Source organism: Salvia miltiorrhiza, chromosome 7, assembly GCF_028751815.1.
Source record: "Salvia miltiorrhiza cultivar Shanhuang (shh) chromosome 7, IMPLAD_Smil_shh, whole genome shotgun sequence".
Lineage (NCBI taxonomy): Eukaryota > Viridiplantae > Streptophyta > Magnoliopsida > Lamiales > Lamiaceae > Salvia > Salvia miltiorrhiza.
The window spans coordinates 52562407-52576953 of record NC_080393.1 but is presented as its reverse complement, the minus strand read 5'-3'; the positions used below and the strand labels follow the sequence as shown (position 1 = coordinate 52576953).

Genomic DNA, 14547 nt, shown 5'->3' with positions numbered 1-14547 from the left:
AATACAAGCACAAAATATGAAACCAAAAAATAAAAGTTATCATCGTCGAAATTTATTCATACCAAGAAAACGAAATGCTGCCTACAAAGTTGTATATTGAACATTATTGAGCGTCAGTGTAGTAGCCCGCTCTTTTAATTATGATTAAAACTAGTAAATGCAAAAATTTTTATAAATGAATCCAGTTTATGGTCCTGATTTTTTTTTTATCAGAAACGAAGTTATTATTTTAGCTTTATACTTTATAACGTATGAGAAAAACGCGATGAGGATTATTCAGTCATTCAAAAATTTATTACCCAGTTTAATAACTGACTTAGCAAAGTCAAGTTATTAATTTATATGCGATAGAAATATTATTTCTATTATCTACTAGAAGTCGATGAATTATTCCGACTGCAACGCAGATTAAATCTACGGATTTAATTTAAGTTATATTACAGTTTATTAAGTTAGCAGGCAAGGAAAAAGATATCAAGCAAGATACAGAAATGCGATGATTGAAAATCGAAGCCAGTATTTATTTACAGTTCACAGATTACAGGCTAGTTCCCAGCTTGGGGAAAATCGTTTAGTATATTACAAAAACAAAAGCTCTTCAATCAATTAGAGTTTAAATACAGTTATTATTTCAATCTTTTGCTAATGATGTACACGTCTTTACTCCCCACTTCTCCACTCCACCAATTTCCCCACCACACTCAAAGTATCAGCACCAACACCAACCCCACCTCACCAAACATCCCACTCCACCAACTCCATTATCTTTTGCTCCCCACCAAATCCTTCTCCCTTCTTACTCAATAGATCGCCAGTGGAGCTGTTTAAGAAAATCCAATTCGTATATTCCAACAGAATGTTTACAGCAAGCTCATGCCAACATCAAAACCAAGTTTCACACAGAAAAAAAAACACCCGAAATAACATCTATAATCTCCGAGATCTCCTTATTCAAACAGTATATGCCAACAAATTTTCACCAAGAAGAAGAAAACAGATCAGCCAATCAAGCACAAATAGACAAGGTAAACACTAGGCTCAGCTCATTCAATCCATTCGTTTTTCATCCAACAAGCATGATCGATTAAAGGATACTAAGCATACAATGAGTATATTCATAAAGAGACTTAGCAAACTCATATGATCTTTAGGCAGAAATCAGTTTATGCTATATTTTCTTATCACACGAGGCAAGCAAGGAAATTTCTTGATACATTAGTAAACCACGAACTTAGTTTTATCTCTTGCATAATCAATTATAGAAATACCATAATTCAATAGAAAAAGGGAGAGAGTGAGGCTTGAGCCGGTTCTTGAGCAGAGGACAGATTTCAGCGGCATCTCCTGCTGCCTCGGCGGAAATTGCGTGACAACAGCAGCAGCGTCACGAACGAAACAACGGCGCTGAATCGCTGATCTTCCACAAACGGTGGAGATGGCGGCAGAACCATGGCGGCAGAGGCGGAAAAGAAACAAGGCTCGACTCCCCGCCTGCTTTGACATCTGAATCGGGACCGGAACGGAGGAAGAAGGCGGCGTGACGCAACTCGAACCTCATCGGGACCCCAAACAGCAACAACGATCCAAGGACAGCAGCGGATCGGCGAGCCTTTCACCTGCCGCCGGGAGGAACAGCGGCACCATTCCAAGGGCAGCAGCGGCGCGATGAGGGCGTCGGACACTCCCCTGCTCGCCGGCCTTCACAAGGCGGCGGCGGAACTTCAGCGTGAGGGAGAGAGACCGGAACCGATGGCCGCTGAACAACCGAGGAAGAGGGCCGATCAGATCTTGGCCGAGAAAGAGAGAGAGCGGCCGGAAGGAGAGGAGGCCGATGGGCTCCAGGCCGGAGCAACGCCGCTCCCAGACGGCGACCGGCCGCCCAATTTCGAAAGGGTAGAAGCAGCAGCAGCAATGATTCCTTGAGAATCAGGGCTCGATGTTGGGGGAGGAAAGAGGACGGCGCCGGGGATTTGACGCGTCGACAGATGACGACGACCGGAGCAGGCGGCTGGATGGCCGGAGAAGAAGACGTCGAGCGAGCTGGGAAGGGCCGATCGACTGGTTTTTGAATCAAGAAGAAGAGCAGATTTTGGGGAGGAAAGAGAGAGAGATCCGACTGATAGGAAAAAGGGAGGAGGCACGACCTTGCCGGGCTTAGGCGGCGGCGACGCCGGCAACCTCGTCGGAGCCGAGGTCGAGAGAGCTCGACTGGATTTTGAGTTTTTCAGTGAGAGAGAAAAGAGAGAAGCGTGCGTCTGAGAGAGAGAGAGACCGAGTGGGAGAGATAAGGAAGGATTTGGGCCATTTTATGTGGGCCGAATTTTGGGCTTCTTTTTATTTTAAGTTGGGCCGAAATTTTTAAAGATTTGGGTTTTTTTTATGTTGGGCTTGATTTTAATTTAATTGAGTTGGGCCGAAAATTTGGGCCTCCTATTTATTTTTGGGCCTTGTTGTATTTATTTTAATTGGGCCTTTATCTTTTAAAAGATTGGGCTGGTGTTTAAATGGTATTGGGCTTTGGCTATGGGCCGATTTTATTAAAGTCTTTGGGCCGATTGTATTAAAGTCTTTGGGCCCTGATTTAAATTGAAACATTGGGCTTATGTTTTTTTTAAAGAAATGGACTACCTTATTATTTAATTGGGCTGCAGTTCAAAGAAAAATGGATACTTATTAATTAGACTATTTATTTAGTTTAATTAATTATTTTTCTCTAAAGATGATTTACATAATAATAATATTGTATTATTATTATGTGCATATTTTAAGTAAATTACTTATTATATACTAAGCATGACATGAAATTGCATTTTTACTTGCAATAAAAGTATTTAATTGGTTTTAATTATAAATCCAATTATTAAAGAAAGACGAGTAAGAATATTGTTGGTGTTCTTAACTCAAGAGAAATGTTTTCAATTATTTATTAAATTTTGAAAAGCCCGATAATTTTTACGAGGTCACACCTCGTTTAAAGCCGAGTTAGTCATTTTTCAATCAAGTACAAATACGAGGTTTATTTCACGACTAGAATATTCCGATGAGGAAGGAAGAATCACAGTTTTATTCGACCGCGCTAGACGAGAATTAGCTAAATCTATTAACGAGGATTAATAGTAGAATTCCCGATTATCGCTCAGAAGATTAGTTCATGCATACCAGATTCATGCATAGTTAAATTACGCTTTCTCATTAATTAAGAATTTTCCTCGAGGCAATGTCTTATTTTATATTCTCGTGATTAAGGTCAAGCGCGAGAGTAAGAACTACTCAAGGAGTCACAATACCTTAGCAAAACTTTGCTATCAGGTGGGCAATTTCTTACGCGTAAATAAAATGCTATGTATGTGTTATGCTTTAAAATGCAAATTGCATCTTCAAGTGTGGTATGCTTTATTATGCTTTACGTTAAATGATTTACGCTTGATTACGCTTATTTACGCTTGAATGCTTTACGCTGATAAGTTTATGCCTGTGATTGATGCTTGCGTCTGTTGGGGGAGGCCTCCCTCAACAGTACGATGCCGTGTCCGCTGAGGAGGGCCTTCCTCACGGCGCGATGCCCGTGTCCGCTGAGAGAGGCCTCTCTCGCGGCGCGATGCCAGTATGCCAATATGCCAGTGTTACAGCGTCTATTGGGGGAGGCCTCCCTCAATAGTACGATGCCGTGACCGCTGAGGGAGGCTCCCCCTCACGGCGCGATGCCCGTGTTCGTTTGGGAAGGCCTTCTCCACGACACGATGCTTGTTGATGATTGTTAATGATGTTATGTTATATGCTTGGCAACTGCCCACTAAGTACTCTTGTACTTAGCCCTTCGATGTTTATGTTTGTGCAGGTTGAGCTGTGATGGGCGATGAAGTGTTGCTGAGTGGAGTTTTTGTCGAACTTAAAGTAGGCTCAGAAAGGATACATGTCTTCATACATGTATCACAGTTATGCTTTCCGCTGTAAACACTGATTATTTCAGTTACGCCTTCCGTTGCAAACTCTGATAATGTTTTAGCCAAGCCCCTAATGATGCCTTTTTCCTTTTAAGGAATATAACGCGTATACAAGTTCTTTGAGTACCCTTTTTATGCGAACTATGCCTTTTTCCTTTTTAAGGAATATTTCACGCGTATTCAAGCTCTTTGAGTATTCTTTTATGCACCCCTTTCTAAACCCGCTTCTTAATTTCCCTTCCCCAGTCATGGTTTTCCCGGATTAATTATCCTTAATTAAGGCCGGTCGTGACAGAGTGGTATCAGAGCAGATCGTTTGCTCTGAGCCTAAGAGTTTATTTAAGCCAAACTTAGAATGGATCACTAAAGTGTCTAGAGTTCAATCGACAAAGCTCAGCACTTCATCGCATCACACTCAACGAAGCAGAATGGTATGCTCTTCCAAGTTTTGAGTTAATGTTTACAAAAAGTCAGAATTATCGTAATAGCAAAGTGAGTAACTGTTAATAGTTATGTTATGTTGTTATTGAATGAAATGATTTACGCAAGTGCGATTAAGTATGCCTATGGAATGAATCCCTATGAACATAGAGCTATTAAGTTATGAGATCACCACTACGACAGAACATAGAAGCAAACATAGAAGAAATTAGATTGTATCTTTTGGTGGCTATAGTGAAGGCAGCAAGATAAGTGATACGTATAGAATAATTCTTAAGCTCATGATTTTATAGCCGCTATGAATCTCCATGACTTATGCTTAAGTATCCAATTTAGATGATGTGATATTATATGCTTAAGAATTGATATGACTCATGGATTTGAGATGCTAAGGACCCTTAAAGCTTACTACATCAATGCAGTCATTGGAGTTATGACTTGTTTACAAGTTAGAATAATTTAACCTGTACAAGAATTCTTTTGAGGCTTGTATTAGATTATGCTAGAGTGTACTTATTGGCACATCCTTGCTATCAGAATGCCGCCTAAGAGAGGACGCCCTGCGAGAAACAATAACAATCGCAGAAACCATAACGCTGTACCCGAAGAACCACAAAATGATCGAGAACATAATCCATCCCCTCCGCCCCCGACTAGGAGAGTCGAAGAACTCTTTTTAAGGCAAAATCCACCTACGTTTGACGGAACAAGTGAACCGGCTGAAGCTGAGATTTGGGTGCGTGCAATGGAACGTATTTTCAACTTTCTACGTTGTACTGATGAGGAGCGCCTATCTTGCGTCTCATTCCAGCTAACAGGATCAGCTGACTTCTGGTGGGAAGCACGTCGAAAAATTTTGACACCTGAACAATGGGCAAGTTATACTTGGGAAGATTTTAAGACAGGATTATATGATAAATATATTCCGAAAAGCTATAGGAAGAAGAAAGAAGCTGAGTTCTACGAGTTGAAGCAAGGAAAGAAATCTGTGGTGGAATACGACAAGGAATTCTGCAACCTGTCGAGGTTTGCTCCACAACAAGTGGACACAGAGGAGAAGATGGCAGAGAAATTTTGTGCCGGACTGCGCTACGAAATTAAGATGGCTCTAGCAAGCCACGGAGGACTCTCATACATGGAGTCTCTGAACAGGGCACTTGACATTGAAGCTGCAATGCCGTCGGACAAGTTAGCCTCACCATTTATCTCGACGCCAAACGACTTACCAGCAGTCTCGCATACTCTCAAAGGGAAGCGCAAGTGGGACAACAACGAAGACAATATCAATCAGACTAGTAAGAAAGTGTGGCAAGAAAAGGAACGGGCCGAACAGTTTATTCAACCAAGGCACGAGGCACAGACTAACCTCGAGTCAACTGGGGGTAGCCAAGGTCAGAGAGGAATTTCACCTTGCCCAAATTGTGGTAAGATGCATAGAAGTGTTTGTCGAGCTGGGACTAACGGTTGTTACAATTGTGGCCAAAAGGGTCACTACTCCACGCAATGCCCCAACAGATAACGAGGTTCAGCAATTGAGAACACCCGCACCCCTTGCCAGCAATACGTAGACACTTGCGAAATCAGCCTCAATCACATCAGTGAAAATCTTATGGAGACACCGCAGACAAGAGAAGCTACGTGGGAACTTGAAGACAAGATGAAGGAAAAATACCCCGAACTGTTTTAGCAGAGATATGCAAATTTCGGGACGAAATTTTTGTTAAGAGGGGTAGTATGTAGTAGCCCGCTCTTTTAATTATGATTAAAACTAGTAAATGCAAAAATTTTTATAAATGAATCCAGTTTATGGTCCTGATTTTTTTTTTTATCAGAAACGAAGTTATTATTTTAGCTTTATACTTTATAACGTATGAGAAAAACGCGATGAGGATTATTCAGTCATTCAAAAATTTATTACCCAGTTTAATAACTGACTTAGCAAAGTCAAGTTATTAATTTATATGCGATAGAAATATTATTTCTATTATCTACTAGAAGTCGATGAATTATTCCGACTGCAACGCAGATTAAATCTACGGATTTAATTTAAGTTATATTACAGTTTATTAAGTTAGCAGGCAAGGAAAAAGATATCAAGCAAGATACAGAAATGCGATGATTGAAAATCGAAGCCAGTATTTATTTACAGTTCACAGATTACAGGCTAGTTCCCAGCTTGGGGAAAATCGTTTAGTATATTACAAAAACAAAAGCTCTTCAATCAATTAGAGTTTAAATACAGTTATTATTTCAATCTTTTGCTAATGATGTACACGTCTTTACTCCCCACTTCTCCACTCCACCAATTTCCCCACCACACTCAAAGTATCAGCACCAACACCAACCCCACCTCACCAAACATCCCACTCCACCAACTCCATTATCTTTTGCTCCCCACCAAATCCTTCTCCCTTCTTACTCAATAGATCGCCAGTGGAGCTGTTTAAGAAAATCCAATTCGTATATTCCAACAGAATGTTTACAGCAAGCTCATGCCAACATCAAAACCAAGTTTCACACAGAAAAAAAAACACCCGAAATAACATCTATAATCTCCGAGATCTCCTTATTCAAACAGTATATGCCAACAAATTTTCACCAAGAAGAAGAAAACAGATCAGCCAATCAAGCACAAATAGACAAGGTAAACACTAGGCTCAGCTCATTCAATCCATTCGTTTTTCATCCAACAAGCATGATCGATTAAAGGATACTAAGCATACAATGAGTATATTCATAAAGAGACTTAGCAAACTCATATGATCTTTAGGCAGAAATCAGTTTATGCTATATTTTCTTATCACACGAGGCAAGCAAGGAAATTTCTTGATACATTAGTAAACCACGAACTTAGTTTTATCTCTTGCATAATCAATTATAGAAATACCATAATTCAATAGAAAAAGGGAGAGAGTGAGGCTTGAGCCGGTTCTTGAGCAGAGGACAGATTTCAGCGGCATCTCCTGCTGCCTCGGCGGAAATTGCGTGACAACAGCAGCAGCGTCACGAACGAAACAACGGCGCTGAATCGCTGATCTTCCACAAACGGTGGAGATGGCGGCAGAACCATGGCGGCAGAGGCGGAAAAGAAACAAGGCTCGACTCCCCGCCTGCTTTGACATCTGAATCGGGACCGGAACGGAGGAAGAAGGCGGCGTGACGCAACTCGAACCTCATCGGGACCCCAAACAGCAACAACGATCCAAGGACAGCAGCGGATCGGCGAGCCTTTCACCTGCCGCCGGGAGGAACAGCGGCACCATTCCAAGGGCAGCAGCGGCGCGATGAGGGCGTCGGACACTCCCCTGCTCGCCGGCCTTCACAAGGCGGCGGCGGAACTTCAGCGTGAGGGAGAGAGACCGGAACCGATGGCCGCTGAACAACCGAGGAAGAGGGCCGATCAGATCTTGGCCGAGAAAGAGAGAGAGCGGCCGGAAGGAGAGGAGGCCGATGGGCTCCAGGCCGGAGCAACGCCGCTCCCAGACGGCGACCGGCCGCCCAATTTCGAAAGGGTAGAAGCAGCAGCAGCAATGATTCCTTGAGAATCAGGGCTCGATGTTGGGGGAGGAAAGAGGACGGCGCCGGGGATTTGACGCGTCGACAGATGACGACGACCGGAGCAGGCGGCTGGATGGCCGGAGAAGAAGACGTCGAGCGAGCTGGGAAGGGCCGATCGACTGGTTTTTGAATCAAGAAGAAGAGCAGATTTTGGGGAGGAAAGAGAGAGAGATCCGACTGATAGGAAAAAGGGAGGAGGCACGACCTTGCCGGGCTTAGGCGGCGGCGACGCCGGCAACCTCGTCGGAGCCGAGGTCGAGAGAGCTCGACTGGATTTTGAGTTTTTCAGTGAGAGAGAAAAGAGAGAAGCGTGCGTCTGAGAGAGAGAGAGACCGAGTGGGAGAGATAAGGAAGGATTTGGGCCATTTTATGTGGGCCGAATTTTGGGCTTCTTTTTATTTTAAGTTGGGCCGAAATTTTTAAAGATTTGGGTTTTTTTTTTATGTTGGGCTTGATTTTAATTTAATTGAGTTGGGCCGAAAATTTGGGCCTCCTATTTATTTTTGGGCCTTGTTGTATTTATTTTAATTGGGCCTTTATCTTTTAAAAGATTGGGCTGGTGTTTAAATGGTATTGGGCTTTGGCTATGGGCCGATTTTATTAAAGTCTTTGGGCCGATTGTATTAAAGTCTTTGGGCCCTGATTTAAATTGAAACATTGGGCTTATGTTTTTTTTAAAGAAATGGACTACCTTATTATTTAATTGGGCTGCAGTTCAAAGAAAAATGGATACTTATTAATTAGACTATTTATTTAGTTTAATTAATTATTTTTCTCTAAAGATGATTTACATAATAATAATATTGTATTATTATTATGTGCATATTTTAAGTAAATTACTTATTATATACTAAGCATGACATGAAATTGCATTTTTACTTGCAATAAAAGTATTTAATTGGTTTTAATTATAAATCCAATTATTAAAGAAAGACGAGTAAGAATATTGTTGGTGTTCTTAACTCAAGAGAAATGTTTTCAATTATTTATTAAATTTTGAAAAGCCCGATAATTTTTACGAGGTCACACCTCGTTTAAAGCCGAGTTAGTCATTTTTCAATCAAGTACAAATACGAGGTTTATTTCACGACTAGAATATTCCGATGAGGAAGGAAGAATCACAGTTTTATTCGACCGCGCTAGACGAGAATTAGCTAAATCTATTAACGAGGATTAATAGTAGAATTCCCGATTATCGCTCAGAAGATTAGTTCATGCATACCAGATTCATGCATAGTTAAATTACGCTTTCTCATTAATTAAGAATTTTCCTCGAGGCAATGTCTTATTTTATATTCTCGTGATTAAGGTCAAGCGCGAGAGTAAGAACTACTCAAGGAGTCACAATACCTTAGCAAAACTTTGCTATCAGGTGGGCAATTTCTTACGCGTAAATAAAATGCTATGTATGTGTTATGCTTTAAAATGCAAATTGCATCTTCAAGTGTGGTATGCTTTATTATGCTTTACGTTAAATGATTTACGCTTGATTACGCTTATTTACGCTTGAATGCTTTACGCTGATAAGTTTATGCCTGTGATTGATGCTTGCGTCTGTTGGGGGAGGCCTCCCTCAACAGTACGATGCCGTGTCCGCTGAGGAGGGCCTTCCTCACGGCGCGATGCCCGTGTCCGCTGAGAGAGGCCTCTCTCGCGGCGCGATGCCAGTATGCCAATATGCCAGTGTTACAGCGTCTATTGGGGGAGGCCTCCCTCAATAGTACGATGCCGTGACCGCTGAGGGAGGCTCCCCCTCACGGCGCGATGCCCGTGTTCGTTTGGGAAGGCCTTCTCCACGACACGATGCTTGTTGATGATTGTTAATGATGTTATGTTATATGCTTGGCAACTGCCCACTAAGTACTCTTGTACTTAGCCCTTCGATGTTTATGTTTGTGCAGGTTGAGCTGTGATGGGCGATGAAGTGTTGCTGAGTGGAGTTTTTGTCGAACTTAAAGTAGGCTCAGAAAGGATACATGTCTTCATACATGTATCACAGTTATGCTTTCCGCTGTAAACACTGATTATTTCAGTTACGCCTTCCGTTGCAAACTCTGATAATGTTTTAGCCAAGCCCCTAATGATGCCTTTTTCCTTTTAAGGAATATAACGCGTATACAAGTTCTTTGAGTACCCTTTTTATGCGAACTATGCCTTTTTCCTTTTTAAGGAATATTTCACGCGTATTCAAGCTCTTTGAGTATTCTTTTATGCACCCCTTTCTAAACCCGCTTCTTAATTTCCCTTCCCCAGTCATGGTTTTCCCGGATTAATTATCCTTAATTAAGGCCGGTCGTGACAGTCAGGCCCTCTGTTTCCACCATTGCCATGAAGCTCTTCATTTGATCATCATCCATAATAACTTGGATTTGAAGGTCATCATTGTCCTGATACTCGAGCTGCTCGTCTTTGATTTTGATAGCTGAAATCGTGGCAGAGTTACTACAACAATCCAGATGAATAAGTTTGAGTGTTGGTATCTCACCAATACCCCATGGAATCTCTTCCAACCGATATAGACAACAAAGAACAAGCTTCTCCAGCATTGGGAAATGACAACTCTCCGCATTCCAACATCTCAGATGACAGTTATCAATTTTCAAGAACTTGAGGCGTTCAAATTGCCCTTTAACAGGACTCCACGTGGTCTCGACATAGTTAAATTGTACCTTGAGAACTTCCAGTTGGGGCAACGGATCAATATTTGTCAGATCATCCCAATCAAAATTGATCAGACCCAAGGTCAACTTGTTTAGCGAACTGGGAAACGAGAGCATCTCATTCAGCTTACAATTCACATGGCATATCAGTTTGAGTGATGCAAGTTTATGCAAGCGATCAAGATTACACAAACACTCAATCAAACTATCATCCCATCCTACCATGTTAGGATCATAACGTAGACGCAATATCTTGATGTTGCGAATGATCTTGCACACATCCTCACTCAACCTCAAATTCACTGCTTCCCTAAGCGTCTGAAGATTTAGCAACTCATCTTGTCCGTCGGGTTGAGGAACATAAATTCGATGACACTTTATATGCCTAAGTTGTCGCATCTTCCAAATTTCAATTGGTGCAACAAATATCAAATAATGATTATGAAAGATTAAAGCATGCAGATTCCATACCAAGGATAATGAACTTGGAAGCTCCACCACATCACTGTGATCAGATTCCCCAATAGCAAGGTAGCGCAAGTTAACACACCCTAATGATTCTTTAACTGACCCGGTATATTTTACATCCAAAATTCTCAACAATCTATGTTTACAAAAATCCTCCCCGACAAATTCAAATTTCATGATAGAGCGTGCAAGTAAGGGTCTAGTATTTTCTCTCAACCAAGGAAAAGTATCATATATCAGGTGGTGTTCTGTGCCTACTACATGACCTTGAGAGATCACATGAAAAAACCCTTGTTGCTCAGCTACTTTTAAGCATAGGTCTCTTAAAAGATCATGAATATCACAACATTTCATCTTCCCATTTCTACTTCGCTTCTCAACAAATATCAGATTCCTCTCAATAAGTCCTTTCAAGTAACCCTCTGCAATCTCTTCCAAAACTCGGCCTCCATTTGACTTCAAAAATCCCTCAGCAACCCAAAGTTGGATGATTCTCGAGATATGGAGGTTCTCATAATTAGTAAGTTTAAGAACTCCAATATGAAGAAAGCAAGGCTTTAAATGAGGAGGCAAGTGGTTATAACTTGAAAACAATACATCTATGCTTTCTTCTTTCTCTTTTGAATTTGGATTTGATTCTATATCTTCGGCAACACTCTTCCAATATCCTATAGTCCTAGGAGACTTTAGAAGACTCCCACCAATCACAACAATAGACAATGCTAGTCCTTTGCATAATCTAACAATCTTCCTTCCAACTTCCTCAAGTTCAGTTGGGCAATCTTCATTTTGGAATGACTTCTTACAGAATAATTCCCAACTTTCATTCTCATCTAGAAGATTCTTTGAAAAACAAGAAGAGCCACAATTGTTAGCCACATCTGACAACCTAGTAGTTAGGAGAATCCGGCTTCCATTTCCGTTATCGGGAAAGAAACGCCTCACTTCATCCCAAGCTTCAACACTCCATATGTCATCTAATATGATCAAATATCTTCTACCAAATAAAGTTTTATGTAATTGTTCTCCTAATTCATGTACATCTTTATTGGAGGAGTTGTCTTTGTCAGAAAGAAGTTGTTGAAGAATTTGTCTAGCATTGTATTGCTGAGATACAATAGCCCAAGCACGAATATCAAAATGTTCGATGATGAGTTGATTAGCATAAATATTTTTGGCAAGAGTAGTCTTACCCATGCCGCCCATACCAACGATTGAGATGATATGCCGATTGGATCGATGACCGGTGAGCTCGTCGAGAAGTTGAATCAACTCCTCACCAAATCCCACCATAGAACTTTCTTCTCCGGTCTCCGTATACTTAGGTGTTGAATGCGTGGGGGGTTGGTCCTCTCTTAATCTCTGTTTCTCCTTCAACTCATTGGCCTTTTCGATTAGAGCATCCATGTCTTCAATTATCTGTCGCAGATAGTCAAAGTAGCTGAGGTTTGATTCACCATGAAATTGATCAACATCTCCAACTGCAGCTGCATTTTTCTCTTGAATTGCCCTTTTTTTCTGTAGATACAACGAGAAACTCAAAGTTGTTTCCTCATCATGAGCTGAAAGAGGAAGGATTTGATTGACGATGTGAGATTCAATCATATCTTCAGCCGTATGAGCTGCAGATGCGATTAGGCTTTCCAGATCTTGTACTTCTTGGCTAAATCCACCATAATTAGAAATCAAGCAACAAAGCAGCCCTCTCCTCAAGAGACCGGATCTGATAGTTGTGGAAAGAAGTGGAAAGGGTAGGATGGGTCATCATGTGCTGAATGGTGTTCAAGAGAGAAGCCAGAGCTGCATAAGCTGCCATCTCAAATTAAACCTTGGATTAAACTGCAGATTGCAAATGTGTTGGTGATTGTTATTTTGTTGGGAGATTTTTACAAGAAATAGAGTAAATATATGTGTACCTTTGATTTCTTCACAATGTAGAGTTGAATAGAGTCAATTCTTGCAGCGTATGTTTCGGTGGTATTGCATATATGGTTGGACAAAATAATCGCAGGATTTAGAAAAGAAATTGTTTGGACTTTGAGATGGAAACAGCAGCTACGGATTTTGTGATTATTTGAAAATGGAGTGGAAGATGGTGATCTTGAAGGTGGAATAAATCGAAGGGAGAAGACAGAGATTGGAGATTTGGATTGAGCAGGATACTCTTTGGGGAGTTGACGCTTAGAGCATTGGCATCGCTTCTCCTCGATGCCTTACTCGAACTCGAGTAGCCACTCGAGTAGGCGATGCAAGTGAGTGCTACTCGAGTTATCGAGTATGCTCGATAATTTTTTTTTTTTTTAATTCTCTTCTTCTCTTTAAAAATTTATCTCTCCTATTTAAAAACTAAAAAAATCAAGTAGGCTATCAAGGAACCCCAATGCAGCACTATCTACTCAATAACACAAACACTATCAAGTAGGCTATCAAGGAACCCCCAATGCGGATGCTCTTATGCTGCGTTTGGTATCCTAATTTAGTTAATGCTTAATTTCACTTTAAATCTTAAACTATTTTCATACAGTCAGTTATATTATAAACTATTAAAAATATTTTTTAAAATTTTGAACTATTAATTTTATATTAATTGTACTTTTCATCCATTTTTCACCTTTTAAATTTTCAATTAATAAGGCGTTTTGTACAATATAAGTTATATAAAAAAATGATTCTAAATATATCATGGCATATCATGGCAATCGGCGAGTTACATCATTTTTTTAAACTTAAAAAAATGAACGAATTATACAATTAATACAAAATTGATAGTTGAAGGTTTAAAAAAATATTTCTGATAATTCAAAAAATCACAACCGACCCCGACCCCAACCCCAAGATACATAATACCGATTTGAATAATGTTCAATATTATAATTGAGTAACCTCAAATACCCCTTACATATTCTCAATATCTCTTTTGTTACTCCGGCACAATTATACTATCTCTGTCCCAGAGGAGTGTGAATTAATTTTAGTTGTACGAATTTTAATAAAATGTTAGATGGGTGTATTGAGAATTGAAAAAATGATTCACTTTATTATAAAATAAGAATAAGAAATAAGGAGTTAGTGGTGAGAAAGTGTCCAAAAATGACAATACACACTCTTGTGGGACATCCCAAAATAGAAATAAGGACACAGATTTACAGGGGACGAACGGAGTATGTTTATTAGGGCTGTGCAATCGGTTCGGACCGAATCGACGGAACCGAAAACCGATGAGCTTAAAATTCTTGGATCGACCCGGACCCATTTGAGTGTTGAAATAGAATTGAAACTGACCTTAACCGACTCTCAGTTTCGATTTAAACTGATAAAAAAAAAAGAATATTTTCGTCCCCTTTTAATCTGCAAATAAATACACAGACTCCACACCAATTCTTCATTATTCACGAATCACACCTAATTGAGCCCCACGAGAATTAACACCAAAACTCATTCTATACCTTTGCCATCACTATACATCTATACCTTTA

At 40.4% G+C, this 14547-nt stretch overlaps 1 protein-coding gene and 3 long non-coding RNA genes across 5 annotated transcripts; 1 reads left to right on the top strand and 3 right to left on the bottom strand.

Annotated features, from left to right (window-relative positions):
* Positions 1–497: 497 nt before the first annotated feature.
* LOC130994768 (uncharacterized) lies at positions 498–2319 on the bottom strand. Its single transcript, XR_009091924.1, has 2 exons — positions 1269–2319; positions 498–820 (listed from the first exon to the last, which is right to left on the bottom strand). It is a non-coding gene; the product is annotated as an uncharacterized LOC130994768 (long non-coding RNA).
* Positions 814–10134, top strand: LOC130994766 (uncharacterized). 2 transcript variants are annotated; one of them, XR_009091922.1, is made up of 4 exons: positions 814–1025; positions 3247–3309; positions 3839–4375; positions 9845–10134. It is a non-coding gene; the product is annotated as an uncharacterized LOC130994766 (long non-coding RNA). The 2 variants fall into 2 exon arrangements; XR_009091921.1 differs by lacking the exon at positions 3247–3309.
* On the bottom strand, positions 6502–8346 carry LOC130994767 (uncharacterized). The gene is made up of 2 exons (XR_009091923.1): positions 7273–8346; positions 6502–6824 (listed from the first exon to the last, which is right to left on the bottom strand). It is a non-coding gene; the product is annotated as an uncharacterized LOC130994767 (long non-coding RNA).
* Positions 10135–10222: 88 nt separating the features above from the next.
* On the bottom strand, positions 10223–12746 carry LOC130994383 (putative late blight resistance protein homolog R1B-16). The gene has a single exon (XM_057919428.1). The coding sequence runs from the start codon at positions 12674–12676 to the stop codon at positions 10223–10225; it is 2454 nt and encodes an 817-aa protein (XP_057775411.1). The 5' UTR covers positions 12677–12746.
* Between the last annotated feature and the right edge of the window lie 1801 nt (positions 12747–14547).

Bases quoted from the DNA above. Each gene is read 5' to 3' on its own strand.
- LOC130994383 (XM_057919428.1), bottom strand. From the start codon at position 12,676: ATGATTGAATCTCACATCGTCAATCAAATCCTTCCTCTTTCAGCTCAT.